The sequence below is a fragment of the Podarcis liolepis genome (assembly GCF_965112155.1).
Source record: "Podarcis liolepis genome assembly, chromosome: 6".
Taxonomy (NCBI): domain Eukaryota; kingdom Metazoa; phylum Chordata; class Lepidosauria; order Squamata; family Lacertidae; genus Podarcis; species Podarcis liolepis.
In genome coordinates, this window is record NC_139559.1 from 10,705,026 (window position 1) to 10,731,332 (window position 26,307).

At 45.9% G+C, this 26,307-nt stretch overlaps 1 protein-coding gene and 1 long non-coding RNA gene across 2 annotated transcripts in view; one reads left to right on the forward strand and one right to left on the reverse strand.

The window, feature by feature from the left end:
- The window catches only part of CABLES2 (Cdk5 and Abl enzyme substrate 2), a gene marked incomplete at its 5' end in the record, with an annotated part of 51,437 nt that overhangs the window by 10,088 nt on the left and 15,042 nt on the right, over window positions 1–26,307 (forward strand). The window contains one exon of the mRNA XM_083507464.1: window positions 24,850–24,942. Coding sequence (XP_083363590.1) covers window positions 24,850–24,942 — 93 coding nt within the window. The remainder of the gene's footprint in view (window positions 1–24,849; window positions 24,943–26,307) is intronic.
- LOC310708913 overlaps window positions 5,195–26,307 on the reverse strand; it is a 35,825-nt gene continuing 14,712 nt past the window's right edge. Inside the window, exons 3-4 of the long non-coding RNA XR_014527205.1 lie at window positions 12,630–12,782; window positions 5,195–6,546 (exon numbers count right to left, since the gene is read on the reverse strand). This is a non-coding gene — a long non-coding RNA (uncharacterized lncRNA). The remainder of the gene's footprint in view (window positions 6,547–12,629; window positions 12,783–26,307) is intronic.

A 26,307-nucleotide genomic window follows, 5' to 3' on the forward strand; every position in this document is an offset into this window, starting at 1 on the left:
CAAAAGAGCCTGCTCTCCAGCTGAGGCTTGGAGGTGGTCTTGCCCTTCTGGGGCAAGCCAGCTAAGTTTAGACTGAAAGGTCTTTGGGGCAGGTGAACTTTGTTGGCTTTGTGGTGCTGATGTGTATCCCTGGAAGTGCAAGCAAGATCCAGTGTGAGAAACTTCACATCATTTATATCTGAACCCCTTTAGGGGGTGGAGAGAGGAGCTGGAGAATAGCTGCTCAGCATCAAATAAAGAAAAGAGCATTAAAACCTTGTCCCTGCAGGCTTCAAAATTAATGACTTGTAGGGCTGACACGATATTGACTCAGGCTGTTCTTACATAAGAGGTCAGGGTAGCTTTATTTAGTATGTGGTGTTTGACTCTCTTCTTCTTTTTTGGGTGTCTTTTGAGAGCAAATATTCGGAACTCAAATGGCATGTTGACATTTCAAGAGAATCAGTTACACAATTAGGAAAGGGTACAGCAAAAGCCATAATTAGGAATTGCACTTTTGAAACAGAATCTAAAAGCCGTTCTTCCGAAGGAGGGCAGATCACTTGGCTTCAGCATTTTCTTGGCAGGAGTTTTCTTGGAGCACAATCACAGCAGCGAGTGAAAAAGATAATAGTAGTATTTTTAGCCTTTTGAGAGATGGGGGTGCCTTTATCTGGTTAGAAAAAGCCAAACCACAAAGCAAAGGAAGAGAAAAGGGGCAGGTTGTAACTAGGACCAAGCATTTGTTCTAAATGCTAAAACATGGGGATGTGTGCAAGAAAACTCTTAGTACATATCTAGCTTGTAAGCTCCGGGACGCGGGTGGCGGTGTCGGTTAAACCACAGAGCCTAAGACTTGCCAATCAGAAGGTTGGCGGTTCAAATCCCCACGAAGGGGTGAGCTGCCGTTGCTCGGTCCCTGCTCCTGCCAACCTAGCAGTTCGAAAGCTTGTCAAAAGTGCAAGTAGATAAATAGGTACCACTCCGGCGGGAAGGTAAACGGCGTTTCCGTGCGCTGCTCTGGTTTTGCCAGAAGCGGCTTAGTCATGCTGGCCACATGACCCGGAAGCTGTACGCCGGCTTCCTCGGCCAATAAAGCGAGATGAGTGTCGCAACCCCAGAGTCGGTAACGACTGGACCTAATGGTCAGGGGTCCCTTTACGTTTACTTTACATTGTAAGCTCAGTGGGGCAGGGACTTATATGCTGCTTTGTTACTCCATTAGTGGGCCTTGGTGCCCCAAAGTTCAGCAGTGCTCTGTGCGACTCCAAAATCCGGCACCCCATACCACCTCTCGCCTTCCACTGGACATAATAGGTAATATATAGGTAATACATATTCAACTCTGTTTGGCCTAGTCATCAATCTGAAAGCCTTGTGCATTTTCCTGTTTTGTGATCACCTCTGCACAGGCCCCTTTCTGGTTATCCATATGCAGTTATGCTGTCAATATACCTCAGAAGAAAAACGTTTCATAGGAGAGGCAAAGTGAATGCCAAACGCTGGATCTTTTCAAAGCCCTCGGGGTTTTTGCTTAGCCATTCTCACTTATTCCTTGCATGGGATGCTACTGGAAGTGTGCAGGGAGACTTGGGATGCTGCTGGGAGGGGAAAGGTGGGGTTTTGTGTTAGGGGAGCAAGCAAGTGAGCTGTGTGTGTCTAAACAGAAACCAAAAGTGTTCGAGCCCCACCACATTGGGCAAAAGTTTCCTGCATTGCAGGGGGTTGGGCTAGAATGCTAGATGATCCTCATGGTCCCTTCCAACTCTTATGATTCCACAAAGTTCAAAAGAGCCACTGCCCAGGTCACACCTTGCAGAATGCATTGATAATCTAAGACTTGTATATGTGGACTTTGTGCACACCATACATTTAATGTGCATTGCTTCTTCCATGGGAACTGTAGTTTGTTAAGGACACTGGGAATTGCATCTTGGGGGGGGGGGAACCACACATTCCCAGACTCCTTTGGCAGAAGTCATGTGCTTGAAACTTGAAGCTCATGGCATCTATGCAGGCTTCCCTGACACAGTTTTCCACGCTAATCGGGAAATGCCAATCTCCCAGGTGAGAGGAAGAAGAAGAAGAGTTTGGATTTGATATCCCGCCTTTCACTCCCTTTAAGGAGTCTCAAAGCGGCTAACATTCTCCTTTTCCTTCCTCCCCCACAACACACACTCTGTGAGGTGAGTGGGGCTGAGAGACTTCAGAGAAGTATGAATAGCCCAAGGTCACCCAGCAGCTGCATGTGGAGGAGCGGAGACGCAAACCCAGTTCCCCAGATTACGAGACTACCGCTCTTAACCACTGCACCACACTGGCTCCTATGGGACTCTGGGAGGGTCCCTCACTTCCTGTGTGAGACAAGAGCTACCTTTGAGAGCGGACTCTGCATTCCCCCCCCCCTTGGGTTACGAATGCTGTGGGTTGTGCGTTTTCGGGTTGCAGACCACGTCGAACCCAGAAGTACCGTTACTTCCAGGTTTTGGTGCATGTGCAGAAGCGCAAAATGATGTCATGTGCAGAAGCACTGAATCGCGTCATGCGCGTACGCAGACGCAGCGCTTCAGGCTATGAACGCTGTGGGTTGTGAACGTGCCTCCCGCACGCATCACGTTCACAACCAGAGGTAAGACTGTATTTGGATTAGTTCCTTTTATCTTGTTGTACCAGGAAAAAGCTTTAATAATAAGGAGAAAAATGTCACCTGCCTTAAGCCCTCCTGGCAAGAAATGAGAACAGTGGGTTTGTCGCTGCACACCTTCCCATAGGCAACACGCTTGCTACGATTGCCAAATAAAAGAACCCCCGGCGTGCTCTACCTTTTCTTCTCCTCTCGCCACTCCTTTTTTAAATTAGCTTCCTTTTAGGTTTTGATCCCTCTGCTTTCTGCTCCTGCTTTCGGTCCCTTGGTTTTCTCAAAGGGAAAGGTGTGGAGAGAAGGGGGGAGCGCATTGCGGCAGGGCTAGATTTAAAATGAATTTCTGCAACTGGTCCGGGGTGGGGGGGGAAGAGGCCAGATTCTCTCAGTGGCATCCAAGATAGCTGAAGGGCTTTGAAAACTTGACAGGTTATGAAAGCTCGGAGAAATCTGAGGAAGGCAAAGACATCTGCCTGACTACGCAGCTTTTGATTATGTTCTTCTGAAGTCCCAGTGCGGCCTTGAAGGGGGTGGAGGGAGAGAGACGCATCTGGGTAAGCAAATAGATCAGCAGCAGCAGATGTAAATGGCTCTAGATTTTAGCTTCCTGCTAGAAAGACACTGCCATTTAGGATGTTTGAAAGGCCGTGACTGGTTTGGGGACCCTGGCTCCGAAGACCAGGACACTACGTTCCTTCAGAATAGAAATTGAGCTGGGAGGACCCAATAGGACAGCTGGTGAGGGGAAGGCCGATCCCTATCTACTGGTAGTTCAGCGCATGAATTGCAGCAGAATTGCAAAGGGTTTCTGACCCTTGGCTGTTCAGTCGCTGCAAAAAGCTTTCTACCGCTTACCTTCTAGGATACTCAAGGATGGGTTGGTGAAATGAAATCTGCTTCATAGAGGCAGGTGAAAAGATGGTGAGCAGGGTTCGAAATTAGCAGGGTTCCAGGTGCCTTTTGCACCTGAAGGTTCTCCATTTCCAAGCACCTCAAGAAGTCTGGGTGCCATTTTTTGCGCTTGGCTAACACTCAAGGATTGCTGAAATGCATGTGCTTTGAAGCCTCAAACTATATGTTAAGGATAGACGAGATGTTAAGGAGTTTAACAATAAAGAGAGGAGTGTTTTGAAAACTGAAGTATGATACCAATATTTTTATTGTCAACACCAAATGAAACACGTATTAACAATTTCTGATAAAATTGTAATATTAACAATGTGCCACTTATGTGAATTGTATATTAATGGGAATTGTATGCTTACAAAAATGATAAATAAAAAGTGTTGCCGACCTCCTCCCACCCCACCCCCCGGTGGTGACCAGACATTCTGTTTTGGCGCCCACAACCCAGGTCCCAGAAGCCATTTGGCTCCTAGGTTTTCTATCCCAGTTTCTAACACAGACGGTGAGTTCAGTTCTCAAAACATTTCGCTTTGCTGCTTCTGTACAAATGAGGGAGTCCCTGTGTTAAAGAGCGTGCAGTCTAGAAGCAAGACTGGAGAGAGAGAACAGAGGACTTGGTGAAAGAGCAACACGGGGTTGTTGTGAACAAATGAATGCAGTGGCACAGAGTTAGACTTTGCTGCGCTTCAAGACTTTTGCATTGCTTGCTTTTTTTGCAAGAGCATAATAGAAAAGGTGTGTTTGGAGGGATTTGAAGGAGGGGAGGGGTGGCTTTCCGTTGTAGGTGAAGAAGAGAGGTTCATGCTGGCGGGGGCGACAATAAAAAGCTGTAACAGCAACGGCAAGCTTTATTGGGGATGCTGCAAGCAGTGCCCCCAGCTTAGTGCTCTGATTTTGTGTTGGCTGTCAGGTTGCTCGCTGCTTAAAGTGTTGCTCAGTGCAGTTCTGCTACCCAACAGGGACAGGACTGGGAGTTGTAACATGCTTGATAGTGGAGATGACAGCAGATGCCTCCGGGCTAGAAATGTGAGTTCGGTTACCTGCGAAATGGCTGATTGCTGCACAATTCCAGAGGCTGTTGCATTGTGCCGTGGAAATAGGATCTCTGCCTCGCTGGGCGTGTGAGAAGGAAAGGGGACTTTTGTTTCCTGCAGTGAGTCACAACCGTGCTACCGAAACTACCAAAATAGAAATGGCCGGATAATCCTTCATAAATTGTGTAACATCCAGGCGTAATTCAGGGGGTTGACTTTTGCCCCAAGAGGCCCAGTGGAATGGGCAAGCTTTGGGCTTCCAGATGTTGTTGATCTCCAGCTCCCATCCAGTGTTCGAAATTAGCCAGGTGTGTTTTGCTACTGGTGCATGTCCAGTTGCAACTACATGGAGATTTCTGGGCACCAGGTTGGCGACCAGTTTAAAAACCTGTGCCTTGGTCCTTCATTAATTCAATTTCCACTGTGTGTGTTTCCCCATCTTCCATACTGGAACCAGTGAATTGAGAGCAAGCTACAGATAAAGCAAGGGACGCGGGTGGCGCTGTGGTCTAAACCCCAGAGCCTGGGACTTGCCGATCAGAAGGTCAGCGGTTCGAATCCCCGCGACGGAGTGAGCTCCCGTTGTTCAGTCCCTGCTCCTGCCAACCTAGCAGTTTGAAAGCACGTCGAGTGCAAGTGGATAAATAGGTACCACTCCGGCAGGAAAGTAAACGGCGTTTCCGTGCGCTGCTCTGGTTCGTCAGAAGCGGCTTAGCCCTGCTGGCCACATGACCCAGAAGCTGTCTGTGGACAAACGCCGGCTCCCTCGGCCTATAGAGCGAGATGCGCTCACAACCCCAGAGTCCGCGACTGGACCTAATGGTCAGGGGTACCTTTACAGATCAAGCAATGTAGTTGAGATCATAGAATTCTGGCACTGGAAGGGAACCCCAGTGGCCATTTAGTCCAACTCCATGGTGAATAGACATTCCATTTTGGCGACCACAACCTAGATTCAAGGTACCATTTGGCGCCTAGCTTATATACCTGAGTTTCTAATACTGTTCCTATCAGCCCCAGATAGCAAGAACAGTATTTGGGTATGATGGTAGTTATGGTCCCTGTAACATTATAGCTCTCAGAGGCTAGGATTAGGCCAGTGTGGGATGACTCTTCCTATAACTGGGTATTGTTGGGGCTGTCGCCTGATTAAGGAAACCTCATTTGATTTGATCTGATTCAATCTGCATATGAGCAAAACTGCCCTAGCAAGAAGCATTCTCTCTGTGTGACTATATAAAATTAACCGCTGCCAATCCATTATGCAGCTTTCTTCACTGGTGTGCATTTTGGTGGTTTTGTGATCAGATTCCTGGCAATGGTGTGTGCTAGAAACTGAACACATAATACATATCTGTCCCTTGAACTCTGTAAATCCTTTTGTTGCTGTTTCTTGACTTTAAACTGGCAGAGGAGCAAGCTCTGCTTCTTGAGTTCTGTAAAGGGGCCAGTTGCATCCATTTCAGAGCTGTCTGCGCCGTAATTCAGTGGCAGTGCACATTCGGTGCATGCAAAAGGTTCTGTCCCTGACATCTTCAGGCAGCGTGGAGAGGATACCTCTTGGAGATCCATTCTCAAAGTGGACAGTACTGTGCTGAATGGAACAGTGGTCTGAAATCTTTAGAAGGCAGCTCCCTACATACAACAGCAGCAGCTGCTGCCACTCTAAATTATTGTGATGCTTGGTTTGGTCACTTAGCCAGCAGTATACCACATGTTGAAAAATCAGTCTTCAGTACTCGCTTCCAGGATCACCGCAATTGGAACTTGAGTGACCTCTTGGAGATAAAATGATTGTGCTTTATAAGTCATCTGTGTGATGTCTGAGGGCCACAAATACCCTCCGTCCTTCTCTCAAATGAGTGGGAAGCTTGTAACGGATGACCGTGAATGTGCTTTTATTTCTCAGAGATGGATATTTTTCTAAGCACTTTCCGGGGGGTTTCACAGCCCACTTCTTCTCGAAATGTCAAATATCTCCGCTTCCTGCCATGTGAAATAGTATGGAGTGTTTTTAAGCTGTCATGATTTGTAAAGAACTCTGAAAGAGGCACAACTGCAATATTTGCTCAGAGCAAAACGCAAATGAAAAGGAGCCTATGTTTTGCCACTTCCCAGGTCCCATAATTTTGGAGGTGTTGATTTATGAGGTTTCCGCCTTTCTTACTCTGTAACAATTCAGGAATTGAGTTTTTCAATAATAATAATAATAAATCATAGGCATCAGTTGTAGCCTAGTTAGAGCTGATGAAGTGTAACAAAGGAAGCTGCCTTATACCGATCTTTCCCTATGATCTTTCCCTAGATGTTTATTCTGTTATTACTATTATTATTATTATTATTATTATTATTATTATTCATTACGTTTGTATACCACCTTTCATCTGAAGATCACAGGGCAATTCACAGCAGAAAAAATGAGAACACAAAATACATAATAAAACAAAAACAAACCAAAAACCCTCTTCCAACAAATATTTGAAAGCTCATATAATGTTAATCAGCCAAAGGCCTGGGTATAGAGAAATGTTTTCACCTGGCACGCAAAGATATATAATGAAGGCACCAGGCAAACGCCAAAATGGAATGTCTAGTTGCCACAGTTGTGAAGAATATTCTTGTGTCATAAATGGTCCATGTCACCATTAAGGGGGAAAAAGGTTGGAATATATGTGGGCTGTCCCTGGGTCAAGTGACTTTTTTTTTCTAAGTTCTCAAAGTTCTTAGCCTAGCTTAAGGTTGTCATTTGAACTAGCCAGATGTTTAACAGATAATCCATCACAGTCAATCCCAACATTTGAAAAATAAGACTTTAGAGCCATTTTGCCAAAAAAGAAAAAGAAAGAAGGGGGCAACTAGACATTCTGTTCTGGCAATGGTAACCTTGGTTTCAGGAGCCATTTGGAACCTAGCTTATATATCTGAGTTTCTAATACTCCCTGCCAGATATGTAACAGGAAGGAGTTGGAAAGGGTGGGTATTGCCACCAAAGGCCTGATTCCTGCAGCATTGGGAGTGGACCTCCTGATGTGATGAAATCTGCGGGAGGCCTTCTCCTGCAGAGCACAGTGATCAGTTGCAGATATATGGGGGTGAGGAATTTTATTTAATTTTATGCCAATATGGGTACAGTAATCCTAGCCTAACTCACAGGGTGGCATTTGCAAAACCTTTTCAGTAAGATGGTAGCATGTGAAGCTCTTTGCACGCTGTATAACACAACACAAATGCTAAGTACTATGATTTGGGTGCCAGCTGTTCAGAGGGAGAAATTCAGCGTCCCACTGGGATGGTTTGAGCCCCTTTCCACGATCCTCGACAGTTCTCTGGCTCGCAGCCAAGACATCCAGCCCTAAATCATGGCTCTACAATCACACATAGTTTAGGTGGAGGAGATCTGCCAGTAATCTGTAATAAGGTGGAACAGAGATAAAAATAACGTGTGCTTAATTGGGTGGTGACATTGGTACAATGACTCAGCTATCAAGGAAGTTTTTGAGAAGGGAGGCTACGTGCATCTGCTGCCGTGTAAAGCATATGAGATCCAAAGCAGCAGTTTTAAAGGCTCTTTGGTGACGGTTGGTTCAAACTAGTCAAGATCATGTTACAGGGAGGAGGATATTATTTTGCCTTTTGCTTTTAAAAGATCTTGCAGATATGTTTCTGTGAGACTTGATTGTCGCATGTTTCATCTGTAAGATGTTCATAACAGGAATGTGTTGATGATGGGCCATCTAAGACTACCTTCTGATTGCTGGGATTCTTGCAAAGAATACTGGACTAGCTAGATCAGCGGTTCTCAACCTGTGGGTCCCCAGATGTTGTTGGACTACAACTCCCATCAACCCTGAGCCTTCCTAGCTAGGGGTGATGGGAGTTGTAGTTCAACAACATCTGGGGACCCACAGGTTGAGAAAGGCTGAGCTAGATGAATGCCTGATCCTGCCAAGCACTTAACACATACTTGAGCAGAAGTGTATTCTCCTTCCTGCTCGGTGCAGATTAGTTATGCCTTGGCAACTAAACTAAATGTGTATTTTTCGTTAATTTAAAGCACAGCGGTGAACTGCAGGCAGTACAAGATGATTGCACGACATAATTCCATAGCTCAGGGGCAGAGCATCTGTGTTGCACACAGAAAGTTCCAGGTTCGATCCCCCGGCATCTCCACATGCAGCACTGGCAATGACTGAGCTGGATAGGCCCATGGTCTGACTCGGTACAAGGCAAATCCCTGTCTTCCTTCTTTGGGTTGGCTACAGCAAGGTCCTAGGTGCTGCAGTTGCCGCATGGGTGTCGTCAACCCACATCTGCTATTGTTGTTGTCTGCCTCCAGCAGAGAGCAAGAACAAGTAAAATAGGTGGTGGTAAAGATTCCTGCAGGATAAGACTTAATTTTAGAGTGGAGAGGAGGGGATGACATCACAAAAGGGATTATGTCCCTGGGAAAGAACTGCCTGTTCCAGTCTATGAAGTCAAAGTCCTTCTGTGACCTCCAGTGTGGCATTGTCCTTATGTCTCCACCCAACTATTTTTATTGCAACCTATCCACAGGGTTCTCATAACCCTGGCAGGGACAGACTCGGCCAGTTTTAATCTCCTGGTTAAAATGTTCAGAATACAGGCGTACTTTTACAAGATTAGAGGAGGTTTGCTGGGTCATACGCAAGGCCTGTGTAGTCTAGCATCCTGTTCCCACAGTGGCTAACCACATGCCAGTGGGATGAATAAAGACCTAGGGAATTTAAAAGGCAACCAAAGCTGGATTCAGCCTTGTTAGTGCTCTTCAGCAGAGAAACAGGCTGTATCCTGAAATACATGTTGACTTAGGACTCAGATGCACAAACCTTTAGCCCAATATTCACATGCCCATCAGTCCCATGCATCTTATTGTTGCTGTTTAGTCGTTTAGTTGTGTCCGACTCTTCGTGACCCCATGGACCAGAGCACGCCAGGCACTCCTGTCTTCCAATGCCTCCCGCAGTTTGGTCAAACTCATGTTCGTAGCTTCGAGAACACTGTCCAACCATCTTGTCCTCTGTCGTCCCCTGCATCTTATTAGAGGTGATAAAAAGTATGGTATTGTTGTTTTCACTTGTTTTCCTTCATCATCATCATCATCATTATTATTATTATTATTTTACATTTTATGGTTCCTAGTGATGGTGATTCGTGATTAATACATGTTGATTATATATTTGCATTTCTTGACTCTATTTTATTTGCATTTCTAGGGATTTGGGTTGGGGTTGGTGACAACTTTGTAATATCATCAAGGGCTCAAGGAACTCAGATGTTTGGGAATCCCTGTGTATCTAGTATAGGATAATATTCAAAAATTACCCTACACAGTTAAATGTGGGTCATTTCAACCTGCAACGTTAAAGGTTATCATCTACTTCTAAAAGTTTGTATTTTAACAACATATTTTTAAGGTGTTTTATTTTGTGAGCTTCAACACTTCAGGTATGTTGCAGAGTTTATTTAACTATTCCTTTGACTGCTGGCATTCATTAATACCTTCTGGCCCTTTTTGCTGTGCTTAAATCTGTGTTCATTCTGTAACCTCCTTCTTAACAGTCCCATAAATATAACCAAAAGTTCAAGAACAGATGAAGATGATGTGGGCTGTCGTCTTTGATTATCGGAGCCTGTGGCCCAGTTCCTCCCTGTAGCCATCTCTTACTAAAGTCTTAATTCTTCATGAAACCTGACATTTATATCTACTGTACAATATGCCATTAAACTTGATGAGCGAAAGCTTCATTACAGATAGGGCTTTCCATGTCTTCAAATAAAAATCCCCGTTGATTTTTAATGCTTCGCTTCCCAGAATTGCAGAGCCATAACCATGGTATATTGGCACCGTCGCCTGGTATTTAATTAATATATAGATACTACTTGAAATCCATCCTTCATCTTCCTACCTCAGCCTTCTGGCATCTGCTTGTAAAAGACTATATAGATAGGCCATATTATTGCTGTAACAATATACCAGATTTTGACGCCCCTGTCACAAATGGGGATTTTTTTGCAACAGGCATCTCTTAGGTTTACAGGATTTCACTTTTGGGGAGCCCTTTGTGTGTGTGTGCTTGCAATATATATTAATTCTTACTTAATCATAGAATTGTAGAGTTGGGAGGGACCACAAGGGTCATCTAGTCCACCCCCTGCAATTCTGGAATCTCAGCTGAAGCATCCATGACAGGTGGCCATCCAGCCTCTGCTTAAAAACTTCCAAGGAAGGAGACTTCACCACCGCCCAAGGGCGTCTGTTCCACTGTCTAAATCTCTTGGTGCTGCAGCAGCTGTACTTTGAAACCGAGACCATATAACACCAGTCCTGAAAGATCTTCATTGGCTCCCGGTACGTTTCCGAGCACAATTCAAAGTGTTGGTGCTGACCTTTAAAGCCCTAAACGGCCTCGGTCCTGTGTACCTGAAGGAGCGTCTCCACCCCCATCATCCAGCCTGGACACTGAGGTCCAGCTCCGAGGGCCTTCTGGTAGTTCCCTCACTGCAAGAAGTGAGGTTACAGGGAACCTGGCAGAGGGCCTTCTCCGTTGTAGCACCCGCCCTGTGGAACGCCCTCCCATCAGATGTCAATGAAATATACAACTATTTTACTTTTAAAAGACAACGAAGGCAGCCCTGTTTAGGAAAGTTTTTAATGTCTGAAGCTGTATTGTTTTTAATATTCGGTTGGAAGCCGCCTAGAGTGGCTGGGGAAACCCAGCCAGATAGGCAGGGTGGTATTATTATTATTAATATTATTATTATTATTAACGTCTTTATACCAGACAGGAACCTTTGTTGTGTGGTTTTGACACCTGCTAACAACATTTTCGTTGAGGCAAGCCTACCCAGACATGTTGTTTTATTATTTGTGGGCCCAAGACTGCAATACCTCAAGGACTGCCTCTCCCCATATGAACCGACCTGGGCCCTGCGATCATCATCTGAGGCCTTTCATCTTGTGCCCCCTCTGCAAGAGGTCCGGAGGGTGGGAACACGTGAACAGGCCTTTTCTGCAGTGGCTCCCCATTTGTGGAATGCTCTCCCCAGGGTGGCTTGTATAAAATGCAATGGTTGGAAAGGTCATTCCCAGCACTACCCCTACTCCTGCACATTCAAGTGGAAAAATACATCAGGCCACAATATCTCCCTAAGGACAGTTTCGCCAGTACTGATCTAGGGAGTCCAGAGTTCCTCGCAACCATCATTTGCAAAACAAACTTAACTACTCTTCTGAGCCACAGGGCTTTACCACTTGGAGCACAGCCACTGCCACTGCAGTGGTAGCATCCAACCTTATAAATATATAATATAATTACATTATGTAGAATCCTATTCCATTTTCGAACCCTAGTCTTAAAAGGCTGAAGACTAATATTCTGGATTGATGACCGAGGGTCACACCTATGGTTTCTATTCTGTGTCTGTCAATAAAACACACAAGCTCCACGCACATTCTGTTTTTAGATGTGCACTCTTAAGGAGTGCCAGCAGTGTGGGTGGAAGCCCGAGGGCGGAAAACTGGTACACAGAGTAGACCTTGTGATTCTAGTAGTGTACGTTGGAATTGATTTGCCACGGATGGGCTTCTGTCAGGAGACTTGGCTGGCAACTCTTAGTGGGGAATCCTCAAATTTCTCAATGGCTTCTGTTGAATTTTAGATTTCTGCGACTTTCCAGATTTTGCTCACTGTGATCCCATTTGCAAACACTTTTGAACTCTGACATAGTGATTTGTCACATACCAGGCTCATCGGTTGCCAGTACATTTTGTTGTGTGAATTTTGCGTGATTCGCTGCATCCGGGGTTCTGTTTACTGAATTTAGATGACTAAACCCAGACCCATAGTTTGCATGGGAGGGGGGGGTTTCTCTCTTTAAAAAAAAGCCCCTAAACAAACCAGGTTGTTAGCAGTCTGTGGTATCCATGCTGCATGTATCTTGGTAAATCCCTTTTTGTAATAAGATATTTGGGGGAGCAGGTAGACCGCACAATAACTCCTAGTTTTGCTAGGTTTATGAATGCAACTTGAATCTGAATATCCAAATACCTGGGACTTAACCAGTGCAGCAGATGGTGGCGCGGAAGTCAGAAAGGTTATCTGATCTGCTGTGTGTGCCTCAGTTGGAGGAAGTCTCAGGTTTCACATGCTAACAAGGCACCGGGGTCTCTCGAATCTTGCATCATGGTGGTGCCAACCAGCCTTAGAGCACAACACAAATAGAAATAGGAATTATTAGCTTAAGCAAAGGCGGACGTGTAGAGATGCTGAAATTTCATTCATTAATGAAACGATGATGGTGATTCACTCTTTCACATGGTTTTACTTCAGTGAAATCTAGTGAGAGAGAAAGTGGGACAAGGATGTTTTGTTTTATTTGCAGTAGTTATAGGTCACTGTGATTGTAGGAGGGGCTTTGGTTGCGGGCTGACCCCCTTTTTGTATAAATATCCCTCCCTACACCACGTAATTACTATATGCTCCCCAAGGATAAATATCCTGAAACAGATGTAAAACTTAATGAAACCTTGTGAGATATTCTAAAAACACAAGGTCATAGCTTACATGCCCATCTAATCTAGCTTTCGGAGAAGATTTCAGTAGGGAGGGGGATATCCTCTTTAAACCAACAGACTGGAAAATACCAGCCTATTTGGGAAGATAAACAGATACTTCCAGTTGAAATAAAGCCAGTCTCAGGCTTTCTTAGCTAGATTGTTCAGAGTTACTTGCAAAAAAGAGCGAGGGAGGCAACCTCAGCAGCACCTTCCGTGGAGATGCTTTTGTCCAATGGTAAGAGATACTCTATATTCTTACGCCAGTTTATGCAGCCAATGAAACTTTGAAGGCTAGATCCATCTCCCTAATGACTTTCAACTTGGATTACAAAAGAGCTTGCCAGTTAGCTTTTGTGGGGGCGAAGCAAGGGAAGGATTAACAAGGATGCATATTCAGAACTGGAACACTGGATAGCTCTCGCTATTTAGGATTCACTTCTGTGGCATGAAATCCCAAGTGCTGTAGGTGAGCTGGATCAGAATATCACAGCTGCCCTGTTGCAAAGTACTCCACATGGCTTTCAACAAGGAATAAAAATATAACATTTGGTAACAACAGAAACTATAAGTATAAATATAGCAGAAAAACAATTGGGGGGTCTTTTCCTAAACACATTCTTTACACCTGCCTGATCTGCTAATTCCTATATTCCCATTCTAGCTTGTAAAATTTCCTTGTAGGACCAGCTATTGGTGTTACCTATTGTCCCATTTGCCTCATTCTTGCCCATGCCAGATTCCTAATTATTTCTTTGACTTGTCCCTAGGTATGACTGCTTTTGGCAGCCCTTTATTCAGTAATATTAAAGCCTGACAGACAATGATAGAGGGGTTGCATTTCATATTGCAGGAGTCCTGTGGAATTCCTTTATCCGCTTCTGAAGTGTTGGTCTTGGCATATCCCTATATATAAAGTTGGACACCTGGTGCTTTGCATTCTTCCAAGTTAAATACAGGCTGTACTAAAGAATCGTATCAGTAGCTGTGTGTAGCTGCTTTTTATTGCAGGTAGTGCTTGAAACTTGTGCTTTGTGTACTTTTCAAAGAGCATTGGAACCTAATTTTAGCCAGATGCACGCACTGGGGGCTGTGTGGGTGTGAGTACAGCAGCAATCCATTCTCCCTGTAGTCAAAGCGAGCTAAAAAGCGTCCCCTGGGGGAGCCAATCTGTATCTTTTTATCCATATGCCTGGAGGGGTTTGATGGGCAGCTGTGTGCAATTCTGATCTCTGAATGAGCTCACTGCCTGCCCTTGTTGCATAGCAAAGGGATCAAGTTCCCACGAGTTGCCTTGGCCTCCAACTAGGCCACCAATAAGAAAAACAAAACAAAACAAAAAGTACCAGCATTTTTCACCTTTGTTTTGGGTTTTGACCATGCTGGTTGTGTGTATTACAGAAAGGAATTGGCACTGGGTGAGATCTGAGCGTACTAAGATTCCCAACTTGCTTTTTTCCTTTAGATTTATAAAGGCAGTACCTGACTAAGGAAGGAGGCCTGAGTGACCTCATGGCCCTGCATCAAAAAAGCGGGCTGTTAATGCAAAATAAGCAGACACATGCAGATTATAAAAGTCACAGAGACCAACATTTATCAGTGTTAAACTTTTAGTGCCGAATATAAACATTCCTTGCATAGATGCCCTTGAGAGATTGTTTTCCCGCACACCACCATAATGCGGTTGCCAAAGTTGAAGTACATGCGCAAGACTTTTGACTTTTGAAAGTGTTCAACCCTTGTTCCTCTTGGCTTGTGTGCAAGTGGCAAAGGAAGTTGTTGACGGGATTCTGCTGTAGTAAAGGTAAAGAACCCCTGACAGTTATATCCAGTCACAGACGACTCTGGGGTTGCGACGCTCATCTCACTTTACAGGCTGAGGAAGCCGGCGTTTGTCCAGACAGTTTTCCCAGGTCATGTGGCCAGCATGACTAAGCTGCTTCTGGCGAAACCAGAGCAGCACACGGAAACGCTGTTTACCTTCCCGCCAGAGAGGTACCTATTTATCTACTTGCACTTTGACGTGCTTTCGAACTGCTAGGTTGGCAGGAGCTGGGACTGAGCAAAGGGAGCTCACCCCATCACGGGGATTCGAACCACCGACCTTCTGATCGACAAGCCTAAGAGGCTCAATGGTTTAGATAAGCATTTAGCAATATGGCTGCTAGCCACAAGAGTTATGTTCTACCTCCGCTGTATGCCTTTGGAGACCAGTTCCTGGGAATCACAGGTGGGAAGAACATCATTGCACTCAGGTTCCGCTTTCAGGCTTCCTACAGGTATCTCGTTGGCCTCTGTGAGAACAGGATGCTGGACGAGATGGCCCTTCAGCCTGGCCCAGCAAATTATGATAGCAAATGACCACCAACTAGGCATAATGCTGTTACATCGCACTGCAGCTGGTGCGTCATGGTGGCATCATTGGATTAACTGGTAAAACTTACTACTGGGAGCATTTCTCCCAGTAGTAAAGCAATCATATCAGTGCATAGTTGTTTTAGCATCGGCATGAACATGCAATATTGCCGGACAGATCTTGTCCAGCTTTCTCGATGGGCTTTGGGTTTTCTTAACTACTATTCTTTCAGTGGGTGTTAGTGATCAGATGCACAGCTTATTATATCCCAGTTGAGTTTGTGCCCTAAATCCACAGAACATTGCTGAGAAAATAGGCAGAAATAAGCTGACATAGTCCAGTGAACTATAAGCCAAGAGCTAATCCTGACACCGTTGACCCAGTATATGGCCTGTTCTTGGGATAATTCCATTAGTCGATAAAATGAGGATTATGATTGCTATCTGTGAAACAGAGATCATGACAGATGATCGGGTGTGTTTGTGGTAACATACTATTTTGTTTTGTTTTTAAGTAGGCTTGTTGGACAAAAAAGTAAGTTTTCAAATGATACCTTTAGAATTTCCCAAGACTGAAGTTCATGGAGTGCCAGGGATGATGGATAAACACCCATATTTGGAGAAAGAATTATACTGCAAAGATACATGTACAGTCTCATGTACAGTATCTATATATTAGATGTGCTAATCATTCTTAAACACCATTTTTTTGTTGAATTGTCAGGGCATCTCTATATGTGTAAGATTGCAGAGTGAGAATAGTATTGGTAATTTAAGTACACAGGTGAATTTTGCAAATCAACTGTAATTGATTTTCCATGTGCATAGATATTTTGTGGTCTTACATGTTTAAGTTTTCACAAAGAGAAGGTTGCAAGCAGGGTGCATTTGATTTAAATCAAATTAATTTAAATCACTAGTCAGTAAGACTTGATTTAAATAATATTTTTTTTACAGAAAGACTCATTCTTGCTGGTATATTTACATTTACAACCAGATGGAAGTTTAATTTTTGGAATACAGTAATAAATTTTCAGAGTAGTTTTTACAATTTTATCAAAAATTACTGATTTCGTTATACTATTAGAAATACATAGACCGATAATTATGACATTATTGTCAGGTTTAATAAGTGAACTGTTTATATTTGGTCAACCCTTCTGCTGTACTTTATCAGAAGGAGAAAAATAATCATTTCCTTAATAACAATTTAAACAATTTATTTAACTAAATCAATAACATAGCATATGTATCCATGTTTGTTAATTGATGTGGTTCATAGAATCATAGAGTTGGAAGAGACCACAAGGGCCATTGAGTCCAACCCCCTGCCAAGCAGGAAACACCATCAGAGCACTCCTGACATATGGTTGTCAAGCCTCTGCTTAAAGACCTCCAAAGTAGGAGACTCCACCACACTCCTTGGCAGCAAATTCCACTGTCGAACAGCTCTTACTGTCAGGAAGTTCTTCCTAATGTTTAGGTGGAATCTTCTTTCTTGTAGTTTGGATCCATTGCTCCGTGTCTGCTTCTCTGGAGCAGCAGAAAACAACCTTTCTCCCTCCTCTATGTGGCATCCTTTTATATATTTGAACATGGCTATCATATCACCCCTTAACCTCCTCTTCTCCAGGCTAAACATGCCCAGCTCCCTTAGTCGTTCCTCGTAAGGCATCGTTTCCAGGCCTTTGACCATTTTGGTTGCCCTCCTCTGGACGCGTTCCAGTTTGTCAGTGTCCTTCTTGAACTGTGGTGCCCAGAACTGGACACAGTACTCCAGGTGAGGTCTGACCAGAGCAGAATACAGTGGCACTATTCCTTCCCTTGATCTAGATCAGTGTTTCCCAACCGGTGTTCCGCGGCACACTAGTGTGCCGCGAGACGTTGCCTGGTGTGCCGCGGGAGGGAGGCGGGCGAGGCGGGCGGCGAGAGGCGAGAGGATCGGGCGCGGCGGAGGCCAGCCCCGCGCTTGGAGAGGACGCAGCAGCCGTCACCAAACCCGATCCTCCTCCTCCTGCTCCGCCGCCGTCCTCTGGCTCTCGGCCGGGAGGAGCCTGCGGCGACGGGGCGGGCGCCGAAGTTGGCAGAAGTTGGCGCGCCTCCTCGGCAGCGCCTTCGTCCTCCACCTCCTGCCTCTGCTCTCCTCCGGCGGCGGGGGCGCGCCGCCGCCGGATCCGCGCGCAGCCTCTCGCCTCTGCCCCTCGCCGCGCCGGCCCAGCCAGTCAGCCAGCCGAGGGCGGGCGCGCTCTCGCTCCTCGCTCGCTCTGTCCGTGGCCGCGCCCGGTGCCAGCCCCGCGGGACGACGCTGCGACGGGTGGCCCTGTGTCGCGAGGGGCGGAGCCCAGGGGAAAGGACCGCCCAGCAGGCGCGGCTGAGGCGCGCATGCGTGGCTGGGGGGGTGCGCGCCCTCTGCTCTCTGCCTCTCACCCCCTCCCCCCTCTGGACCCCGCGCGCGAGGCTCTCCGGGGGCGGGAAAAGGGTCTCTCTCGGGCGGAAGGCCCCGTGGGAGCCGGGAGGGGGGCAGCCGCTGCTCTGGCTCCCCCCCGCCCCGAACCGGCTCTTCCTTTCGGTTCTGGCGGGGAGCGCGCTCTCCCCCCCCCTTGCGCTCCGCTTTCCCCTCAGAAGAGCCCCCTGCTCCCCGTAATCGAGGGTGATCGTGCCCAGGGGCTCGCCAGATCCCCCTCCGGCCGTCTCTTAGTCCCCACACGATCCCAGGAGCGCGACGTGGAAGTGTGTGGACACCCGCAAAGGTCAGGGATGCTTCTCAAACCGCCAAGAGGCAAAGCCAACGTCCCTCTCACCTGGCCCAGGAGTCCCAGATGCGCCAGTTCTCAACAACAAATGCATAGAACAGGGTGTGCAACCCAAGTGAATCACTATTTTAAGCCATTCCGGGGGGGGGGGAGATGCAACCCATTCTTAAATCTTTCCTACTGAAAATGACCTAAAAGTGTTACATTTGGACGGATCGCCCCCATAACTAATGTTGCATCATCTCACTATTTGCAGCAAGCATATACATTCTTTTCCACGGTTAACTTTTGTATACCTCAGAGCACCAAAGTTTATTTCCTAATTGCTTACTGATCTGCTGGTGAAGCAAGTTTTCTCTTGACTCCCCTTTGAACCATCAACATATCCTTTAACATCCTTTTGACACTAATCAATAAGTTACATTTTTTATCTTTTTTATTTAGCTATAAATGCCAGGCCATCTCTTTTCTCTTCCTGGAGAGGAACAGATTGCTCTTGCCAGAGGTCGGATGTGATGGACTTGAGAGGATTCCCTGCTTTCCACCATTCTGTCTGTCTTGACTGCCCCCCCCCCCGTTTCTTTTTCAACTTTCTCTCCAGACTTCCCCTATCAGCATAAAATTAGGCAGAAGAAGCTTGGTTCCCTACCCCTGATCCAGTGCAGGGGGGGACGACGACAAGCAGTTGTAGACAACCTTATTTTAAAAGTTCTCTTCATGTAACTTTAGTACAATTACATCCTCTGTATATCATTTATATCAGAAGTGGGGAGATGATAAATTATGCTGTACCATGCAGCACTAGGGACGCGGGTGGCGCTGTGGGTAAAACCTCAGCACCTAGGGGTTGCCGATCGCATGGTTGGCGGTTCGAATCCCCGCGGCGGGGCAAGCTCCAGTCGTTCAGTCCCAGCTTCTGCCAACCTAGCAGTTCGAAAGCACCCTTATGTGCAAGTAGATAAATAGGGACCGTTTCCGTGTGATGCGCTGCTGCTGGCTCACCAGAGCAGCTTCGTCATGCTGGCCACGTGACTCGGCCGGGAGGAGCCTGCGGCGACGGGGCGGGCGCCTCCTCGGCAGCGCCTTCGTCCTCCTCCTCCTGCCTCTGCTCTCCTCCGGCGGCGGGGGCGCGCCGCCCTCCCCGGCCGGGGGGCTCGGTGGGGCCCGCGGGGAAGGAGGCCATGTTCGCGGCGCGCGGGATCGCGGCCCCCCTCGCCCGCCTCCGGCCCGCTCCCCTCCCCCTGCGCGCTGCCCTAGCCGTGCGGGTCTCCTCCCCCTGCGCCGCCGTCCCCTTTCCACATCCTAGGAGCCGCGGTCCGCCTACCGCCCCCGGGCCGCGGCGCGGCTCCCAGCCCGGGCTGGCCTCCGCCTCCTGGGACGCGCGCCCACCCCCGCGGCCCCCCAAACTTCGGAGCAACTCTCCAGACGCTTCTCCCCCGCCTCGGTCTCCCTCCTTTCCACTTCTCTTCCCCCCTTCCTTCCCTCTTTCTTTCTCTTTCTCTCCCACCCGCCTTTCCTTCTATTAACTTTCCTTTCCCCTCCCTTCGTCCTTCCTACTTTTACTCCTGGGCTCCTCCCCCCTTTGCGCAGCCACAAATCAATCTCTCTCTCCTTTTTCCCCTCTCTCTCTTCTTTGCTCAGACGCAAAAAAGCGCCGCTTTTTGGAAATCCGGACTGCTGTCCCCGCTGAAACGATACTTTAAAAAAGGAAGAACCCACTGGCTCTTATTTCTGTTTAAAGCAGTAGATCCCGAACTCTTTTGGCCCACTGCCCCCTTGGTTCCACATCCCCCAGTGTCCCCTATGCTTACTCTATAGAAAGCATTACAGGGGTTAACGCGGCTCGCTAAGGAAGATATTAATAGAATTCTGCATTTGGGGGGAGACCCTAACAGTCATCTACCATTACCTTCTATGCTGTTACTATTTTTTATTTTTTTTTACATAAGTAAAAAGTGACCTTTCCCCATCTGGCATGGTGGTGTGCCTCGAGATTTTTTTCATGAAACAAGTGTGCCTTTGCCCAAAAAAGGTTGGGAAACACTGATCTAGATGCTATACTCCTATTGATGCAGCCCAGAATTGCATTGGCTTTTTTAGCTGCCGCGTCACACTGTTGGCTCATGTCAAGTTTGTGGTCAACCAAGACTCCTAGATCCTTTTCACATGTACTGCTCTCAAGCCAGGTGTCACCCATCTTGTATTTGTGCCTCTCATTTTTTTTTGCCCAAGTGCAATACTTTACATTTCTCCCTGTTAAAATTCATCTTGTTTGTTTTTGCCCAGTTCTCTAATCTGTCAATGTCCAACATGTCCAATGGCCAGGGATAATGAGAGTTGCAGACCAGTTGTATCTGGAGGGCACCACAATGGCTATTCCTGCAGCACACCATACAGAGTTGGATGGGCCCATGGCCTGACTTGGTATAAGCCAGTTTCCTATATTCTTACATTTTCATCTGATGATTCACCGATAAAGTAGTGAATGCAAGCTAGCATTGGTGGGGCTTGTTTTAAGGATACGATTGACTGACGTTCCTTTTCCAAGTTTCAGCCAAAGTCAGCACTTGCACCGCAACTGATAGTTGTTGAGTTTGATGTGAAAATCCCCCGCAGTTCTTTCTTGGGCCCAGAGCTCATTGTAACCTTGAACAAATCCCGTGGTGTCTCATCTTTGTTCAACTCCACTTGCTTTGCTAAAAATAATTGCCAAGCGAATTTTGTACGCAAGGTTGTAGAAATTAATTAAGGTTAGGTAAATGTTAGGTTAGGCTTATTAAACGTATTAATCTCTTCTCACAACAGAGGCCCCCCAAGCTGTCAAGGATATAATACAGTAGTTTCTAGCTCTGATCGAGATCTTGGCGAGAGGTGTGCAGTGATGAAAAGTGTCCTGTGTTCCTTTATGTGGGGTGTGTTCTCTGAAACAGAGGTGCTTTATCGCGAGAAAATTGTTCCAAGCTATTTCCGTTTATTTATATTCTAAACTAAAAAGTTTGTGGAGAGGAACGTAAGATTTTTCCAGCTGCTTAACTTGCTTGCTTGTTCCTGAACAACATTTTGCCGTCCTGTTGCAAGAGTGTCTGCAGGCAGTTGGAGGATGGATGGCGGCTAACAGATTGAGGTTGAATCCTGACAAGACAGAAGTACTGTTTTGGGGGGACAGGAGGCGGGCAGGTGTGGAGGATTCCCTGGTCCTGAATGGGGTAACTGTGCCCCTGAAGGACCAGGTGCGCAGCCTGAGAGTCATTTTGGACTCACAGCTGTCCATGGAGACACAGGTCAAATCCGTGTCCAGGGCAGCTGTTTACCAGCTCCATCTGGTACGCAGGCTGAGACCCTATCTGCCTGTGGACTGCCTCGCCAGAGTGGTGCATGCTCTGGTTATTTCCCGCTTGGACTATTGCAATGTGCTCTATGTGGGGCTAATTTTGAAGGTGACCCGGAAACTACAACTAATCCAAAACGCGGCAGCCAGACTGGTGACTGGGAGCGGCCGCCCAGACCATATAGCACTGGTCTTGAAAGACCTACATTGGCTACCAGTATGTGTCCGAGCACAATTCAAAGTGTTGGTGCTGACCTTTAAAGCCCTAAACGGCCTCGGTCCAGTATATCTGAAGGAGCGTCTCCACCCCCATTGTTCTACCCAGACACTGAGGTCCAGCACTGAGGGCCTTCTGGCGGTTCCCTCACTGCAAGAAGCCAAGTTACAGGGAACCAGGCAGAGGGCCTTCTCGGTAGTGGCACCCGCCCTGTGGAACGCCCTCCCACCAGATGTCAAAGAGAACAACAACTACCAGACTTTTAGAAGACATCTGAAGGCAGCCCTGTTTAGGGAAGCTTTTAATGTTTGATGTATTACAGTATTTTAATATTTTTTTGGAAGCCGCCCAGAGTGGCTGAGGATGCCCAGTCAGATGTTCAGGGTATAAATAATAAATTATTATTATTATTATTATTATTATTATTATTATTATTATTATTATTAAAAGTTTTGTTGCTGTTTGCTTGAAGAGGCCACATTTCCTCCTAGGCAACCTTTGGCCAGGGTGAGGTGGGAGAAGCCAGGAGCAAAAAGTGGGTGGAGCAACTAATGTTAATTTCCCCTTTGGACAGTAGATTCCTTTCTACACACACACTCAAGCATCCCTCTTCTGGGCAAGCAAGAAGAATTATCGGAGTGCAAGGGCACATTCTAACCAGGCACACAATTCTAGCAGTGTGTGAAGCAAGACCAGTGAGAGGTTTAGCTTATGAGGGGGTGTGGCCTGGGGAAAAACTCGAGGGCCAGATAGAGAGGCCTGGAGGGCCACATCGGATCCCCAGGCTTGAGGCTTCCCACCTTTACCAATTGAAATTAGAAATGGATTTATTTATTTTTGCCAGAAAGTAAAAGCAACCAAGATCCACACCAGAGGAAGATCCCTTTGCAAATTCCCAGGATACTTGTTAAGCACATTTGCTTTCTTTGCCCTTTTACTGCTGAAGGAACAGAATTTCCATTAGCTTGTTCTTAAGAGAAGGGCAGTGTTAGAAAGGACATTCCAAAAGGCTTTCCAAAACAGATGGTTTTCAAGTATAGTTACACGGGATTTTAATAACTTGGACACAGCAAATGGATGTGGTGGCAGTGACTGATTGTGGAAATAGCTCCTGTGCAGCTTTCGTTCCAGAGACTAGTTTTTATGTAATTTCATATGCTAATTCGGAGGCTATCACTCTCAGTGCAGAGGCAAGATGGGAGTTATAATAAACCATTTCCAGGATGGATGGATGGACGGACGGATGGTTGTTTACAAGCAGCATTTAGTGCCGTGAATTATATAGAGAACAAGTGACACGTTAGTTGCAAGGCACAAATAACTTCATTTTAGAAAGGCTTGTCCTGAATATGTGAGAAGGAAGGTTTGTAATTTGGATTTGGCATTATATAACAATTTACTGTTTTAAGATGGCTATAATTAAATATACCCTCTGGCGCTTGTTTCCCAGAACTGGATGTGTTAAGACCAAGCCATCACATGGTGGTGAAAACCTGATTTTTGGATTAACTGATAAGGAACCTGAGATGGATTAGCTGATAAGGAAAGGCAGGATTACCTGGCATCTTAAATAAGCCACAGAGGAGATGGTCCCAGCCAGCTGAGATGTTTTGTGGTGGCATTAGTTATCTGGGGTTTCCAGAGTGTACAGGCTGCTTGCCCTGTTCATTTAAACTTCTTGGATCTCTGAATGCCATAATAGAGATGAGCTTCACATTACACAGAAGGAAGTGGCAGAAGTTTTAAGCTGCAGGTGGGAGACCCTGTTTTTGAATGCTTAGACTTTTAATCAGCTAATAATTAATCAAGAGAGATTTAGAGTAGCACTATCCATAATTTGCTATGCGCCTTTTTGTTTTGTTTTTTGTTACATGGGGATGCATTAAAAAAAAATCCACTAGCAGTATCTCTATTGGGAAGACATTCCAACCTTCATACTAAGTTTTTCTTGCAGGCAAGTCTTCTCTTCTTCTTTTTTACGTAGAGGATTTTCTGAGCATGAGCCTGCAGTCCAAAACTGTATGATCCACCCGCCTCATTCCCATCTTCAGACCAGGAGAGTCACTTGCACGTAGAAGGTGCTGGCAACCCACACTTTAGTTACAGTGCAGGCCCAGAATAAACCATTTTAGTATGGGTAAAGTTGGGGTGCTGTAAGCCTCCCCCTGTTCATGTTTGAAGAGGGGGAGCAGTAATCTCCCAGCAGCACCTGGCTTCCAGGAAGAGCACCGTGGCCAGGGCCAACTCAGTGAAGGACCAGATCACACAAACTGTGCTGCTGCCACACAGAAGCTGACTGGACTGGCCGTTCAGCACTGGCAGTGTGCTGCACCTCATAGCACACACTACTGCTGGCCACCTCACTCTGCCTAATGGTAGAGCCGGTCCTCACTCGCACACTACCATAGCTGCCTCGCCCAGCCTTAAAAGAAGTGGAATGAGGACAGCAGGCATGTTGTAAATAGTTGCTCTGCAAGCCTAGGCAAAATAATATATTGAGCCGATTTCTGATCGGGTACAAGCTGAATCCTTCATTGGCATGGTGGGCGGTTGTTTTTTGGTGGTTGTTTTTTACCCATGACCAAAAAATATTCAGAGTTTCCACGAACGACCCTTGGAAATTCCTCAGCAGATCCGTATGAAAGGTGTTCCCTGAAAGTTGAAAGCGACAGCTCGGGAAAGAAAGCTTGCATGCCGGGCCACTGTTGTGCTTGAGACGGCTTGCTGATCTCGGAGACCATGAACTAATATTGTTCGCTCTTCGTGGTGTTGTGCATTTTTGCAGAAGGCGTTTTATCTCCCAGCGCTGCTCTCTAGAGTTTTTAGAAGACATAGTGGAATGTGCCAGTGTGCGAAGGTACTTGTTCAAAAGCGGCATTAACCTTCTCTTGTTGCATGCGTTGCAAGTCCTTTCCCTCCTGCACCCTTTTCCAAGACAAATTCCTCAGGTCCTGCATGTGTACTCATTCCGACTCCGACATGTGCATCCTTTTTATTACCCTCTTATTTTGCATTTTGCCCGGATCTTACTCGCATTTCCCCCTACCCTCTTAAATCGCAGAACCAAGCACGTATCTGGATCACCAAGACATAAAGGCTTGAAGAAGATCCACTTCATCAAGAACATGAGGCAGTATGACACAAGGAACAGCAGGTAACTTTTCTGTAACTGGAGGAATCCCTATCCACCTTGCAGTTAAATTATGGCAAATGTCTTTACACTAGCTGTGGCCTATATGTTCACAAGTGACCATGTTTGGTGCAAAACACCTTGATGTGTAAACCTTGCTAACGGGGGATTATGGGTGGCATTCATCTAAATCAGTGTTACCCAAACTTGGGGCTTCAGCTGTTGTTGGACTACAACTCCCATCATCCCTAGCAAGCAGGACCAGTGGTCAGAGATGATGGGAACTGTAGTCTGAAAACAGCTGGAGACCTAAGTTTGGGAAACACTGACAAATCTTACTCTGCATAAACACGGAGATTAATTTTTTAAAAAAATATATTGAAAATTTTACAGTGCAGTAGATTAGAGTAAATGATAAAGAAGAAATTAGAGAGGAAAAAAGGGGGAAAGGAAGATGAAGAAAAGCAAGAGAATTCATTATATAATAGCAATAACGAAGTGTCATTAAAATGTAATTAGGATTATAAAAATATACAATATATACATAGATAGACTTATTGTATTCCTGTATACATTGATTCATGAGTCACTATGGTTTAAATAAATCAAAGGAAGCCATATTTTTGTCTTTCCAATGTATCGGTATTAATCTTTTTGCAGATGTAAGGGAGAGTCCATTTACGTTGACCATTTGTTAAGCCCCAAATATTAGGAATATAGTTTAAGGTGATGTTATCTTCTGAAATTTTTAACTCACTGAATTTAATGGACTTAACTTAGTTGCGCTCGTTAATTCCAATGGGCCTACTCACAAGTAAAACTATCTGACACCAACAGCACCACGTAGCCAACTGGGTTGGCCTACGCAGTGCCATCATGGAGGTCAAATTCAGTGCCTATGCTTCTTTCTCATCTCTGCCCAATAGGCAGTTGATATTTCTGTGCCCTATTGGAGCAGATACTTGGAGGACTGGTAGAGAACTCATGGCTAATGGGAAAGTTAGAGCAAAATACACTTGGTTTTCAAGATAGCTTCCTAGGTCATTGTATTCTTACGTGGGAATAATCTCTGTGAAAACAGATGTAGTGTTGCTTCAAAAGCAGGCTTCCCCGACCTGATGCCCTCCAGATGTTGTGGACTAAACCACCAAGAATGTAGTCAAAAACATATGGGTTGCTAGGGCTAAGAATTACTTTTAAGAGAGGGCTTCATATTCTATTTATTCTATTTGTATTTTTGGTAGCCGTTTTTTAATTGTATTATGAAAATCTTTACTGAAAATATTGTTTATTTGTGTGTGTTTTTTAAAGGAAGGTTTCCCGAAATGTGGCTGTTGGGCTAAAAAAGCAAGGAGAAAATGGCTAAGTTGTGTATGTGTGTCTTACAAA